A 13089-nucleotide genomic window follows, 5' to 3' on the forward strand; every position below is an offset into this window, starting at 1 on the left:
TGTTTACAGGAAATGTACAATTATAAAGGTTAAAGGGGCAGTGTGCAACTAAAGAAATAAAAAATATGTACTCTCTAGAGAGTATTGTCCATCCTGGGCTACTGTAGAACCTGTCGATGCAACATGGTGGGCTCAGTGGAAGAGAGGCCGCTCCCTAAGTACACAAAAGGAGCTCACTCTCAGTGAACAAGAACACAACGATTCTCAGTTTCATTCCCGCCAAGTCCATTCGGCGACAAAAAATTCACCAAAAGTGGCAGCGTTTACTATTTTACTTTTACTATAAATTGTACTATTCTTGTGTGTGTGTATGTGCTTGTTTGTGTGAGTGTGCGAGTGTATGTATGTGTGTGTGCCTGCATGCATAGATAAGTGTGTGTGTAGTTGTGAGTTTATGTGCATGCAATGGTGCATGTGTGTGTGTGTGTGTGTGTGTGCAAAGGCACGTGTGTGTGTGTGTGGTCAAGACGGCTCCTGCTCAGCACCATGAGCATGAGTGTCTCCAGGCATGCAGGTCTGTGAGTGCTTCAGCCGGCAGCGAGACGCTGAGGACCGTTGCTAAGGACACATTCATCATCACACTTGGAGTGCTGCATCTTGGAGCAGCTGGGGCCTAAGCGAGGGGCAGAGTGAGTGGGTCCATCACCCATCTGCCCGGCCCCCACTGCGAGCCTGCTCGAACACTTCAAAGCCGCTCGACACGTCTCCATTTGAAAATGGACAGGAGGATAGAGTTAACAAAGAAAACTATCTTCTTTTCCTTTTCTTCCACAAAGCGCATCATTCAAATGATGGGCTGTAATATTCCTTTCGAATGAGTAGTGGAATTGAATTGCATTTAAAAAAGAAAAAGGCATCAGTGTGTGCATTCATGTGGAAAATACTTGCCAAAAAGTGAGTTTCCACTGGCACAGTCAGCACAAGCCGTCTTTAACAACTTCATAGGTTACCTCCTCTTACACTGCTAGATTTAGTCACCTTTAGGGTAGGATAGTGAAGTGGCATCCAGCAAATTTCCTAAATGTCCTGCATTTGATATACAATGTTTCCAGTGGTTTAAAAGCATTCTCGACCAAAGGCCCGTTTTATACAGAGATCATGCGACATTGCCGCAAAGAGGATTATCATTATGCTGGCTTTGCTTTTTTACACTTTTTCACACATGCCTGCCCCCCTGTGTGCTTCTACATACCATGCCGACATTCAGGAATCCGAGGCGTGAGGTGTAACACAACAGCCCCAGCGTCCTTTGTGGTGTATAATATACGCGTCACTGGCGGCAACATTGCTTTCAAAACAATTAACAAGAATTAAGGTGCTTTCCCTAGGTTACCACTCTTTAAGAGCAAGCAAAGTTGCATTGCATCGTAAACGACATTTTGATGCATAACGTTGCGACTTGCTGAGCTTCTGACACTGCTTCTGTGATCAGAAATACGTCGGAGAAACACGGCTGTCTCTTAAGTTTTTTTTATCCCTCCCCCGGATAGGAGTCACACAAACTGTAAGAATATGGGGCGCATATTTTCACCCTGTATTATAACGTCTTAATTTGAGATTTGAGGGGTACAGTATGTGTATTTTACACCACTTCTACACCACGGATCAATATTGTCAACATGCACATGCGCAGAACCACTAGGTACCACAATTGGATAGGTAGCCTAGATTGGCAGAACAACGGTTCACCTTTCTACACAGATGTCCATTCGGCTTTGTTACGGCCTCCGCTTCCGGCTTAAAGGCAGAACAACAATGCCCCGCCCCGCCCCGCCCCCCCCCCCCCCCCCCCCCCCCCCCCCCACGCCGAATTTGTACGTTTTAAACAGCATATTCCCTCCTTGAACAGGCAGTGTAAAAGGGGCTGAAGATAGCTCAACGATGTTCCTAAATGTATCTACTAATGAGTTCTAGTGTGTACGAGGAGCAGATGAGAGAGCAAGCAGCGCCTCTGCATAATAGTTTGATTGGCCGACTATTGTTAGCATCCTAGGCTAACGGCTTCCCCCCCACAGGGGAGAGTAAAAAAAAACTACTTAAAAATGTGTTATGCAGCAGGATAGGAACACACATAGTTTCTTGCATTTGGTGCAATGATAGTAGAATAAAGAAATACTATTTTTTTGTGTGATTGCAAACATTGCAAATATAACGAGCATCAGCCGTGCATTTGTTTGTCGGTGTTTTACTGGAGAAGTGCAGAACTTTTAAGTGGCAAATGGGATGTTTTGCAATCGTGTCACTGGGGATCAGCATTCGCAGCCTCTGCGAGACCAAGGGGTTGCTGTGGTGGAAGACGCAACGTTGAAAAACAAGATTGGTATTTCCTGGCTGGAAATACTGTAACTTTGGCAATGCTTTCTTTTGGCAACAGCACAGAGGTATTTTTTATGCATTTTGTGTTTGTATGTGTGAGAGTCGTGTTTGAGTCTTGTACCACAAAAAGTGGGTTTAGGTGAGGAAACACATTTTGTTTTGGGCTATTTAAATACTCTGATAAAACAATTGTAAAGTTAGCAATACTGACAGTTGAGGATGTCTAACATTGGTATTAGATATAACTTGTTATATTATATGAAAACAATTCATATTGTTATAATTATTGATATTTTCATTATCATCAGCATTATTATTTTAATATAGACTTGTTCCATCTCAGTTATTTAATGCAGTATGAAGCTGAACTTTACCAAAGTATAAACAACAACAACCTCAACGTCACTGAATCAGTTGAATAATCGTTCTTGAAGCCATCTCTGGTGCCGATGGCATCACCGTGACCATGTTTCTGTTCTAAAATTGGGAGGTGTTCTGGGTTAAGCAGTAGGTGTGAATTCGTCCCAAAGGATACGGTGTAACGGCTCCGGTATTATAGAGGGAGGGAGAGCATGTCGGGGCTTTCACAGTATTATGGGATGATATTCCTGTACTACTTTGAAGTGGATGATGGAAGTTCAGAAAACACCAATTGGTAGCGCAAAATCATGACCAGTGCTCTTTAAAAACAGCAGTAGTCTATTGTCCTCAGAGGCGGAGTGGCCATCCGGAAGATCGGGAGTGTTCCCGGTGGGCCGGTCCCTTTATGTGGGCTGCGGCACTAATTTGGGCCGCGGCCACCCCCTAGCGGCCGCTGTACCGTAGGTCACGCGAACGAGCAATCGCGAAATGCACGAGATACCCGTCAGGGCCCCCCACCCCCCCTCCGTCCGTCTGTCCGTCAGGATCTTTCGCTGAACCTCCCCCCCCCCCCCCTCAACAACTCAGCCCAGGGCCGGTACGGTAAGCTCCCGGTATGAAGAAGTGCCCCACTCCGCCCCTGATTGTCTTTACAAACCAGTCCCTCCAGAAAAACGCGATTATGCGATCTCATAATTCAACGCATAATCAGCCAAAGTCCGCATATTCATGCGGGGGCCGCATTTTTTCAAATATGCCGCACTTTCACTGCATAAATTGCCGATTTCCGCGCAAAATATGTGGGGCTTGTATGATTTCATAATCCCCGCATTTTCGTAGCAAAAAAGTCACATATATCTTAGCAGAAAGTTGAAAAATGTTGCGTTTACTTCACACAAGATCAGCCATTTCCCCCTGTTGCCATGGGAACGTTATGAAGTGACATAATTACGCATTTTTGCGCAAGTTCCCGCAATTTTTGCAAGTTCCCGCAATTTCATCGCATAAAATTGCATAAATATGCCGCATATTTCATCGCATTTTTTAAGAAAACGTGCCGCATAATCAACGATTTTTGGCCGCAACATTCACAAAAAAACGCCGCATTTTTCTGGAGGGACTGATAAACCTAGCATCACCCTAGGAGCAACAATCAGGACATGGCCATATTTAGAATACTCTGCTCGTGTTTAATCAACAATGTTTTATTAAACAATGTTTTTATTGCTTTGAATGTTATCAGGCTTTCTGTTGCAATAAAAAAAATCAGTGTCTACATCAAAGTCTGCTATGGCGTGTAGCTTGTGTAGCACGGACTCGGTAGTCAGCGGGGCAGCAAAACAAAATCAGATCAATAACTCCACCGCGGAGAACCACCGGTTGCCTGAGGTAGTTCCGACTGTCCCCAGTGGACCCCCCCCTGACATCTCCTCCCTATCAGGTTGCATCACACCCCTTTACATCAGCGCTAATCAGAGCGGGAGAGAGATCCTTTATGGGCGAGTTGGGTAGCAAGCCATTGTAGCGGAACCCACGCAAGCAGAATATAAATAGAAAACAACAACACAAAGCATCCACACACTTTTCATTGATCTCCTCAGGGAGGGGAGCTATACTCCAAACACTTGCATGTCTCAAATACAGTATGTGGGCGGCACACACCAGAAACAGTTCGGTCCATACCACTGTACCACACATCACTAGGGTGGATGAGGAAGGGGCGAGTCAGGATGAGATGGAATGGGGAAGAGGCACAGAGGATGTGACGGATCGCGGCCGGCAGCCCAGGGATCAGAGGCATGCCTCTTGATAAAAAACAATCTGCCAGGGCTTCATGCAAAATGTTACCATAAAATACCGGAGAGGGTTACCAATGTAGAACAATTACTGTTTCGCCATTTAGCCAGATGCTTTTATCTAAAGCCACTTCCAGTGAAAACAGAGACAGCAGGATTGGGGTGCTATTCCACTGCCATCTTAAGGTTACTGTATCCCTGTCCTCACCCAACCTAAGCATCCCTGAGCAAGACGCCCAACCCTTCCCTGGTAGTATTGAATAGTAGTATCTGGTAGTAATAGTAGTAGTAGTAATAGTAGTAATGGTAGTATCTGAATTCACTGCAGCCGGTCACTTTGTAAAAAAGCATCTTCTAAATGACTGAAGATTGATGAGTAGACAGGTCATTCTGAAGCAGGCATTTAGCTCAAAGATGCTTCCTACTAGCACAGCTGAGGACCTATCTGATGCAGCACCTGGCGGCGCGCCAGCAGCCACCTCGCTCTTCCCCATCCTTGAGGAACAGCAGGAGGAAGACCCTCAAGCCATTAGCACAAAAGTTGCGCAATGTCAAGTTAAATTGGGCTTTAACTCTGTTGACCCGAGTGCTTCTCCTGAAACACAGAGTGATGGGCCCCCAGAGGCCCTCTGCCCGGCCCCTGCCTGTGCGATAGGTCAGCAGCTCAGAGGGCACTGCAGCGCGCCAGAACACACAGTGCAGGCCCCCGGTGGATCGGATGGGGTGTTGTGCGGTAAGAGCTCAATGAGAGACTCCAGTCAACAGCTTTGGGAAAAAAGCCTCCCAGGCATGCTTTAGCACACACAGACTGTCCTTCTCCCGCACATAGCTGGTGGGAGCTTTGACGGGATGCTGCCTCATATGTCTGTGTCCTCCTGTGACATATGCAACAACACACCAATCACAGTGACACCTTAGGACAATAAGGCCGGGTTGGGAGTTACACAACAACAGTATCAGACGATGGCTTTGACCTCAATCCTCATGCTTTCAGGCCAACACATTTGCCTCTGCATTGGGTCTGCTCTATCACCTGGATCTGTGCACTATACTAACAGCTGTGAACTTAAAGCACATCATTTCATGTTCATGATACGAAACAAAAGGAATCTTCCCTACATACGATACAATTTAGTAATCTTTAAAGGAAAACAAGATGGAACCATATATACAAATAATATATGACATTAAGTATGAGAAGGGAGGCAAACAGCCATAAACACATCTTAGGTATTTAACAAAGGAATTCCCTATGCTGTGCATTACTGTGCAAACATCTAACTTCTCATAAATCAGATAGAGGTTCATAAGGAAATCATACAGACTTTCACTACTTTCACCTTTTTTCCCGTTTCACCATGTGCTACGCCTAAACCCTGTTACCTTGCCTTTGCTAAACTTGTCTGTGTGTAAACACACCCAGTACACTGAGTCCAGTGTCATTGGGCTACACTTCATAACACAGCCCTCTTTCATGCCACGTTCAGGCTAACAGCTCTCAAACACTGCAGGTGCTCAGCTCAGGGAAAGGTCCGAAGTAATTTGAAGAGAGTTTCGGCAGAAAGTGTTCTTCTGTAAAAATCGTCCGCTCTGATTTTTGCAGCTTTCTTTTAGAAAACATCTGAGTAACGGAACGCTTAATAATTCTTCGTAATGATGTGCCCAATTTAATCGAGCAGGCTCAGTCTTTTAGTTTGAACGCTGTTCATTCATATTTAATGAAGCATTGGCTTCTGTCGAATCATGCTCTACCCTATGGCTCTGAGGCTTAGTATTTTTTAAGATCTTGGTAATGATGATCATCGTTTCATAATCATATGGAATCTGACACACGTGTACATACACTCACGCACGCAGGCACAAACACACTGGGTTTGTGTCTACACAAGCATTCCCAATCATCCCGCCTGTTTTTCCCCCAGATTCTCCAGCATTTGATCCATCTCCTCCGTTGTCCTCCCTGTTTACATATATTCTGTCTCCTGTATTGTTTACATTTCTTAGATATAAAAAAAGAAAAGGTGGCAATAGGTTAACGTGGATTGTATGCATAAGAATGTGTTTGCAATTCCCCTCCAGTAAAGAAGGTGGCAGTAGGTAAAACATTAGCTGTAACATCCAGCGACGAAAAGTCTGTCATCAAACGGCACCCACCAATCAAACAAGAAGAAGAGGAAGAAGAACCGCACCCCGCAAGGATAAAATAAATAAATGGATGAACGTGACGGCTCTGCCCCACGAAAAGCGTGGTCTTGCGGTTGAAACACGTGGCATTGGGGGACATCGCCCCGCAGCCACTTTCGTTGCTGCCTGTGAGTGTTTACCACTTTGTTGATGGAAGTGCTTAAAAACAGAAAATGGATTTCACCTCGAGTCTGCACGGTCCGCCAGTACTCACTGAATGTCGATTGTCCAATCACATCGGCTAAACACGTGTTGCACTACACGCTCAATCACATCAAGTTCATTGAAGTTCAAACTTCATCCCGCCCCTTCAATACAAAGCAATCCCCAAGCGAACGCTTGCCTTCCCCACAGTCCCTTGCCCAACGCGATATTGCGTCCAATACAAAATGAATGTGCCGCCTTGCCATACTTGACGCAATGCTGTCGGTGGGGGCGTCCCGTGAGAGGGACGGAGTGCCTGTCTAAAAGGCTAAAGGTTTGTGTAAATATCTAACCAAATGGCAGGAGGATTACCCCTACTTAAGAGCATCATTGTTCAAAGCCATGCCTTTTGAAAAAAATGCCACGTCGGTTTTAGTGTATCACACGGAGGAGAAATTGTTGTGAGCTAGCATGACAAAACCTGCAAAGCATGAGTGCACCCAAGAGGCCGAGAAACATGTCATGAGAATGACTGCATTTAAAAATAGAACTAATAGCCGAACCCCAAGGCCGACAGTTATGAAAAAGGGTGTTACTCCAAGCGGTATCTCACATTGATATGATGTCTTGCAGATATGGCTTTGAACTTTGACCCTCTCTTCTGTGATCACTGATGCCCAGTATTGTCTACCGCCGCAGTACCTGACAATCTTTAGACATGACATGTTCCCCAGCTAGAGCTGCACAATGTGGACACCGTGCTAATTTCTCAGAAGAGATTTACTGTCCATTTGAAAAAAACTCCAGATGGCATTCTTCTTCATAGCACGAAGAATGTGGATGATTATTACACAAAATCTACCCACAGCACAAGCCCTTCTGGACTGTCATGAAAAAGAAATGCCCGAATCTTAAAAAAGGTGGCTATGGTTCCTCATTGTCCCTCGCTCCCTGTAGAAAACAAAAACGAATTAAGGTAGTCTTCGCATTCTCCTGAGGATGTCAATGATTTAAAATCCTGTTTTTGGTTGGTGCAAACTGTTTACTTTCCGCATATCTGCTGAGGACTCCCAAACAGCGTCTTTCACGCGTGAATAGATACTGGGCACTTTCATACATGAGAAGTATTTACCGCTGGTGCTCTCTGTGACGGCTGAGGAGACAGCTCAGCACGCTGGGCTTGGGCTGACAACCCCTCAGAGGGATGTAGCGAGAAGGCTCGATGGGGGTTTCTGCCCTACACCCCACCGTCCCTACATCCCCCAAGCTTGGGGAACCGGAGTTAGCATATCAAAGTGTCAGATGCTCGACAGCTAGCCTGCCGTAAGCACAAAAAAGACACACAAAAAGAATAATAATACAAATATAAATATTAACGTTTGGGAAAAGGGGCTGCAGTTGCGTGACCTTGGATACTTCATTGGGACAGAAGAAGGGGGGAAGGGCCAGAGGGCATGTCAGTAAGATCCCTGTGTAACTGTGGTAGAACTAAACGCAATGTGTCTGAATAGGTTATGGGTTCAATGGACTCTGAATGAAGTATCTTTGATTTTATTAGACAAGCGCCGCTGATGCAAGTCTTGCCCCGGCCTTTGAAATCAAAGGGCTCCAGTGTGATGAGTAGGAGGAAGCTTGAAGCAGCAGATGTATTTAGTTTTTTACCACTTGAACACATACGGGTGATTACATACTGTATGTGGATAGAAAAGTACAGCATCTACGATTAACTAGTCTCACGAATCAGACTTTGGATTAATATCAAAAGTCCGATGACAGCCAAGCTAAGATCTGGGTGAACGTGGTGTTCCACCTTCTTTCTTTTTGCATTTGTTTCAGCAAATCTTGTTGCTGGAGGCGAGAATCTGTAAGCATGTAAATGACGAACACAAACTTGCCACAAGAGACACTTATCTAAATCCCCCTCAGAAAGCTTCATCCACTTGTGCTAGCAGTTCTTGGTTTCCGGCCCAGACTCAGTGCCGTCTCCCCCCATAGTTCTGCTATAACACAGTTGGATCCTTCCGGATCCAACAGTAACTATTACCTAACCATTAAAGGGATTCGCCAAAATTTCTGTATATTGCCGTTTGCCTGTCTGACCCAGACAAGACGAGTTGTTTGATTCCCAATTCATTAATTGTGCCTTTGCTTTCCGCTCGCCGCTTCCATTGATTTGCAAATACTTTAATTACTTTCCAAAGATTTTCAATGCGTTCCTAATAGTTGCTTATTCAAAACAAGTGCCAGTAACAACCCAACAAGATTATAGTTTGTCTACAAACACAGATTTAGCATTTTCTGCGCTGTGATTATTAGGCTGCCTGTGATGTGCCGCTGACAGGTAACCGTCCTCTATACTCCCCAGCCCAAAGACGAATTTGGAATTAAACGACTCTTATAAATCTGGGTATGATAGATATCTCGGCATTTCCCTTTAACTGATTCCTTATGAACTGATGTTTGTAGTCAGTAAAGGAGTACATCCCATTTGTTTTCATAGGGCTGTGGCTATCTGTGAACCATCATTTGGTACTTGCTCTATGTTGTGTGTTTCAACATTGTGTTTTTATCCTGGGTTCCTTTTCCCCATATCAACCCAACTTTACATTCTACATACTTTTGTAAACAGTAAACCGTCACCAGGAAATGATGCAGAATGAATACTTGCTGCACTGATACATGCTGCACTAATACATGCTGCATTTTTAAATGTACAGTACACTCGGTTAGCATTGGGACACACACACACACACACACACACCGGTGACAGATGGGTCTGTGTGTTCTTCCACAGGGAATTCTCTTAACCTCTGCCGCTGCGCGGACTACACACACACACAGAATTCCGATCGCTGTCAACTGTCAAGTGAAAGCCCCACGTTGGTTTCCACACATACATCTTTGAGGTGTAGTCTAACACACAAGTGCCTCACCTCTATGGCAACACATGTGTAATGCAAAACCCAGCCGACGGAGAAACAACCAGGTCTCCATTGCTACAAGGTAATGATTCATTATTGTAATGACGGGGCACTCCCAACGTCATTGTAAGTCTCCCCGTTTGCATGTACATTAAAAACTAGACAGGCTATGGATGGCTGGAGGTGTATAGGTTAAATGATTCCGTTGAATGATTCAATGTGTCCATGAAGCTCATATTGCTCATGCAAATATAATTCACACTTACTTTTACAGGTAAAAGAGCATAACCGGCACAACCATAACCCATTTGTTAATTTTAAGGCAAAGCTCTCCATCAGGCGAGCGTATAGAAATGCAGCGTTTTTTTGTGAGCTGCTCATGTGATAAATGTGTTAATTACCTGTGCACAAGCCCCAGCTCAACATTGACTGTGAGGGGGGAAACTCATTTTGATTCTGCTGAAGCCTGCTAAAGATGCAGCGTGGAGAATTTAGTGCCAATGTGTAATTAACACACTTTTAATTAGTGTGTAATGCCATGAAAATAACAATCGTTGTGTGACGGCTAAGTTGGACCTCTTCTTATCTACATAGGGAGCAGGTCCTCCTCCAAGGGGCCCGATACATTGAACCTCCTGTAGAAACATGTTTCTACAGGAGCTCAGAACGGACAAACGGCTCTAGAAAAGATGTGTTTCAAATGTATTCTAATAATCGCTTCCTTACTTGTAAAGTATGACCTATAGTTTTACAGACTAAATAACTGCAAACCATTTATTAATCTATCATAGAACCTCTTTAATTTACATTCGGCTCCTTGATGCTGTCATAGACGATGACATACTTTTTTAATTACCAACTGGCTTTAAGTGCCACCGCAGCATCTCGTACTGCTGCTGAATGTTGAATGGGTTAAAACTCACTCTGTTCTTGTGACTCCTCCACTTCTGCTTATGTAATCACAGCAGGTAACTCTGTAATGTGGGCAATATGTCTGCATTGATTCAGATGTTCGTTGTCACGTAATTGTTTAATTACACAAGCAGAACGATCTTGATTTCAAACACATCAAAGCCCAATCAGGTCTGAGCAGGTTTCCATCAGAAACTGGATTCTCCTCGTTCTCCTAAGCCTGAATCCACACTGACCAAGAATATATTCAAATATACACATTCTTAGTGAATGATCCACACGTGAATGGATATACGTGTTTGACGACCAAAGTCTGCTGAATGCTGATCTTAACCAAGCACGAAATCGTCTGGATTAAAACATGCATTTCGATGGGCTCTTGGTGATATGCCTCTCTGTACTGTTTTAATAATCCCACCGACTCCCCCCCCCCCCCCCCGCCCCGTGAGAACTCTGGCAGCAGCCCAGATCAGGACAGCAGAACAGATGGAAAAGGAACCCTAATTGGCAGCAGGCCTATGGGGTGCTGGGGTGTCATGAGATCTGGCCGATACCTTGGCTAGCGTGTTGGAAAGTCATGGACACAGTGCAGTGTAGCTCCATCAAGATACAGAACTGCATTAAGTTCTCCTGCCGCATACTGTTGTGCATAGACAGGAGGAGGAGGAGGACGCAAATTCCTGCAGCTCAAACTCACTTCCTGACAGTTGTGCCCAGCCATGGATGTGAGTGTGAATGTCAGTGCTAAACTTGACAGCTTGGAAGGTGAAATGTGTTGGTTACTTACTAATAAGTCATAGTTCTGATCTTGTGAAAAATCTGAATGCAATCAAAATACAGGGAAAGTCCCATTAAAACATTGACATTTTAAATCCATGGCTTTTGTGTATGAGGGGTAAAACCCCGATTTACACACGTATTAGGGAAGAAACCGAGGCTTGATAAGGTATAGGCATACTATTAATACGATTCTTTACATCTGCCAAGCAACTGAATGTCGCACACAATCATGAACTTGGTATTCAAATTGCCTTTGATAATCGTCTCTGAATGCATTGAACTACTATTCTGCTATTCAATTGTAATAGCCGACTAATTGATCAATATTAGGCTTTGTCTCGTTTTTAAGGATCTCTAGGCAACGTATGACAAATACCACAAAATCCATTGTCGTTGACAGCTAAATTATATGCACGTTTACGCTTACATACAAGCACCTACAGAGCATAGGTCTTTTGCAATTCTACGTTTCATCAGGGTCTATATACAACAGCTATTTACATTGTTAACTATAATTGGTCAAACGTTGCATTCTGAATGTAGGCTATATATGATGAGGAAAAGTCCGCTATTAGATAACGTTACATCTGCTTATTACCAAAACACATGTACGCATACAGAACAAAACTGTCCATTCGGCACACTTTTACTGTAAAGCCAAACAGAACAGCTGATATGAATCAACAGAGGTCTAAAGATGATCGGGTCCATGAAGAATTATCCTTTGTTGTCCTGTGGAGAGGAAAGACTGCGTTTAACAAAGACGGCTCCACTCACCATAGTAAGAAGAAGGAATGTCCGTCTTTCTAGCCATTGCACTTCGTACAGAGGATGCACCGTTTGGGTTTTAAGGTTTGCATATGAGACGCGAGGTGAATCACGGTTTTAAATGGTCCTGTCACTAGATAAATACAGTACCCCGAGATCTCGATCCGGGCTGCCAGACCACGCAGCACAGCGTCGACCGTGTTTACAGCACGGGACAGCGTCATTAGTTATTCTAGCGAGAGAAAAAAAGATTTCTTAAAGGAGACGCTAGGATTAAACATCTTCTATTGTCATCGAGGACATGGATTTCGTTTTTCCTGGCTATAATCCATCGAAGAATGCTCGTATATTGAGGCATCGTTCCGTTTGGATAAAGATGCATAGTCCTGCTTTGTGATCAAACTACGCAGTTGCAATGTCACACATCATTGAAACTAAGAAATTGTTGATACTGTTTGTACGTGTTTTGCTGAGTATCGTCGTGGGACTTAAGTTTTTTAAACTGTAAACCGCAAGTTCATTATATAACAATCCATATATATACCGCAATTTACAAGGCATTTTACCCCAGAACTACACATTATTTAGGAACATTCCCACGCTTGCTGGTCCTTTGTACAAGAACACTGCCCTCTGCAGTGAGTTCTGCGATAGCGCGCGCGCACAACACACACACACACACACACACACACACACACACACACACACACACACACACACACACACACACACAACCACACACACACATACACACACAACCACACACACATAATCAAGACACCAACATCCCCCCCCGCCCCCAACATACACACAACTCCCTCTCTTTGCCACAACATATAATTCCTGTGACAGCTGCACAATAGTTATCATCTATTATCGGTGCAAACATTAGGTAAGCCAACAAAGTA

General features: G+C 44.2%; 1 protein-coding gene across 2 annotated transcripts in view; it reads right to left on the minus strand.

The window, feature by feature from the left end:
* Nucleotides 1-12393, minus strand: part of slc44a5b (solute carrier family 44 member 5b) — a 34918-nt gene extending 22525 nt beyond the window's left edge. For both annotated transcript variants that reach the window (XM_079739156.1, XM_079739155.1), the window contains exon 1: nt 12191-12393. In XM_079739156.1, the coding sequence (XP_079595282.1) occupies nt 12191-12227 (37 nt within the window). In that variant the 5' untranslated portion in view covers nt 12228-12393. The remainder of the gene's footprint in view (nt 1-12190) is intronic.
* Nucleotides 12394-13089: the final 696 nt, after the last annotated feature.

This window comes from Pollachius pollachius (assembly GCF_949987615.1).
Source record: "Pollachius pollachius genome assembly, chromosome: 7".
Taxonomy (NCBI): domain Eukaryota; kingdom Metazoa; phylum Chordata; class Actinopteri; order Gadiformes; family Gadidae; genus Pollachius; species Pollachius pollachius.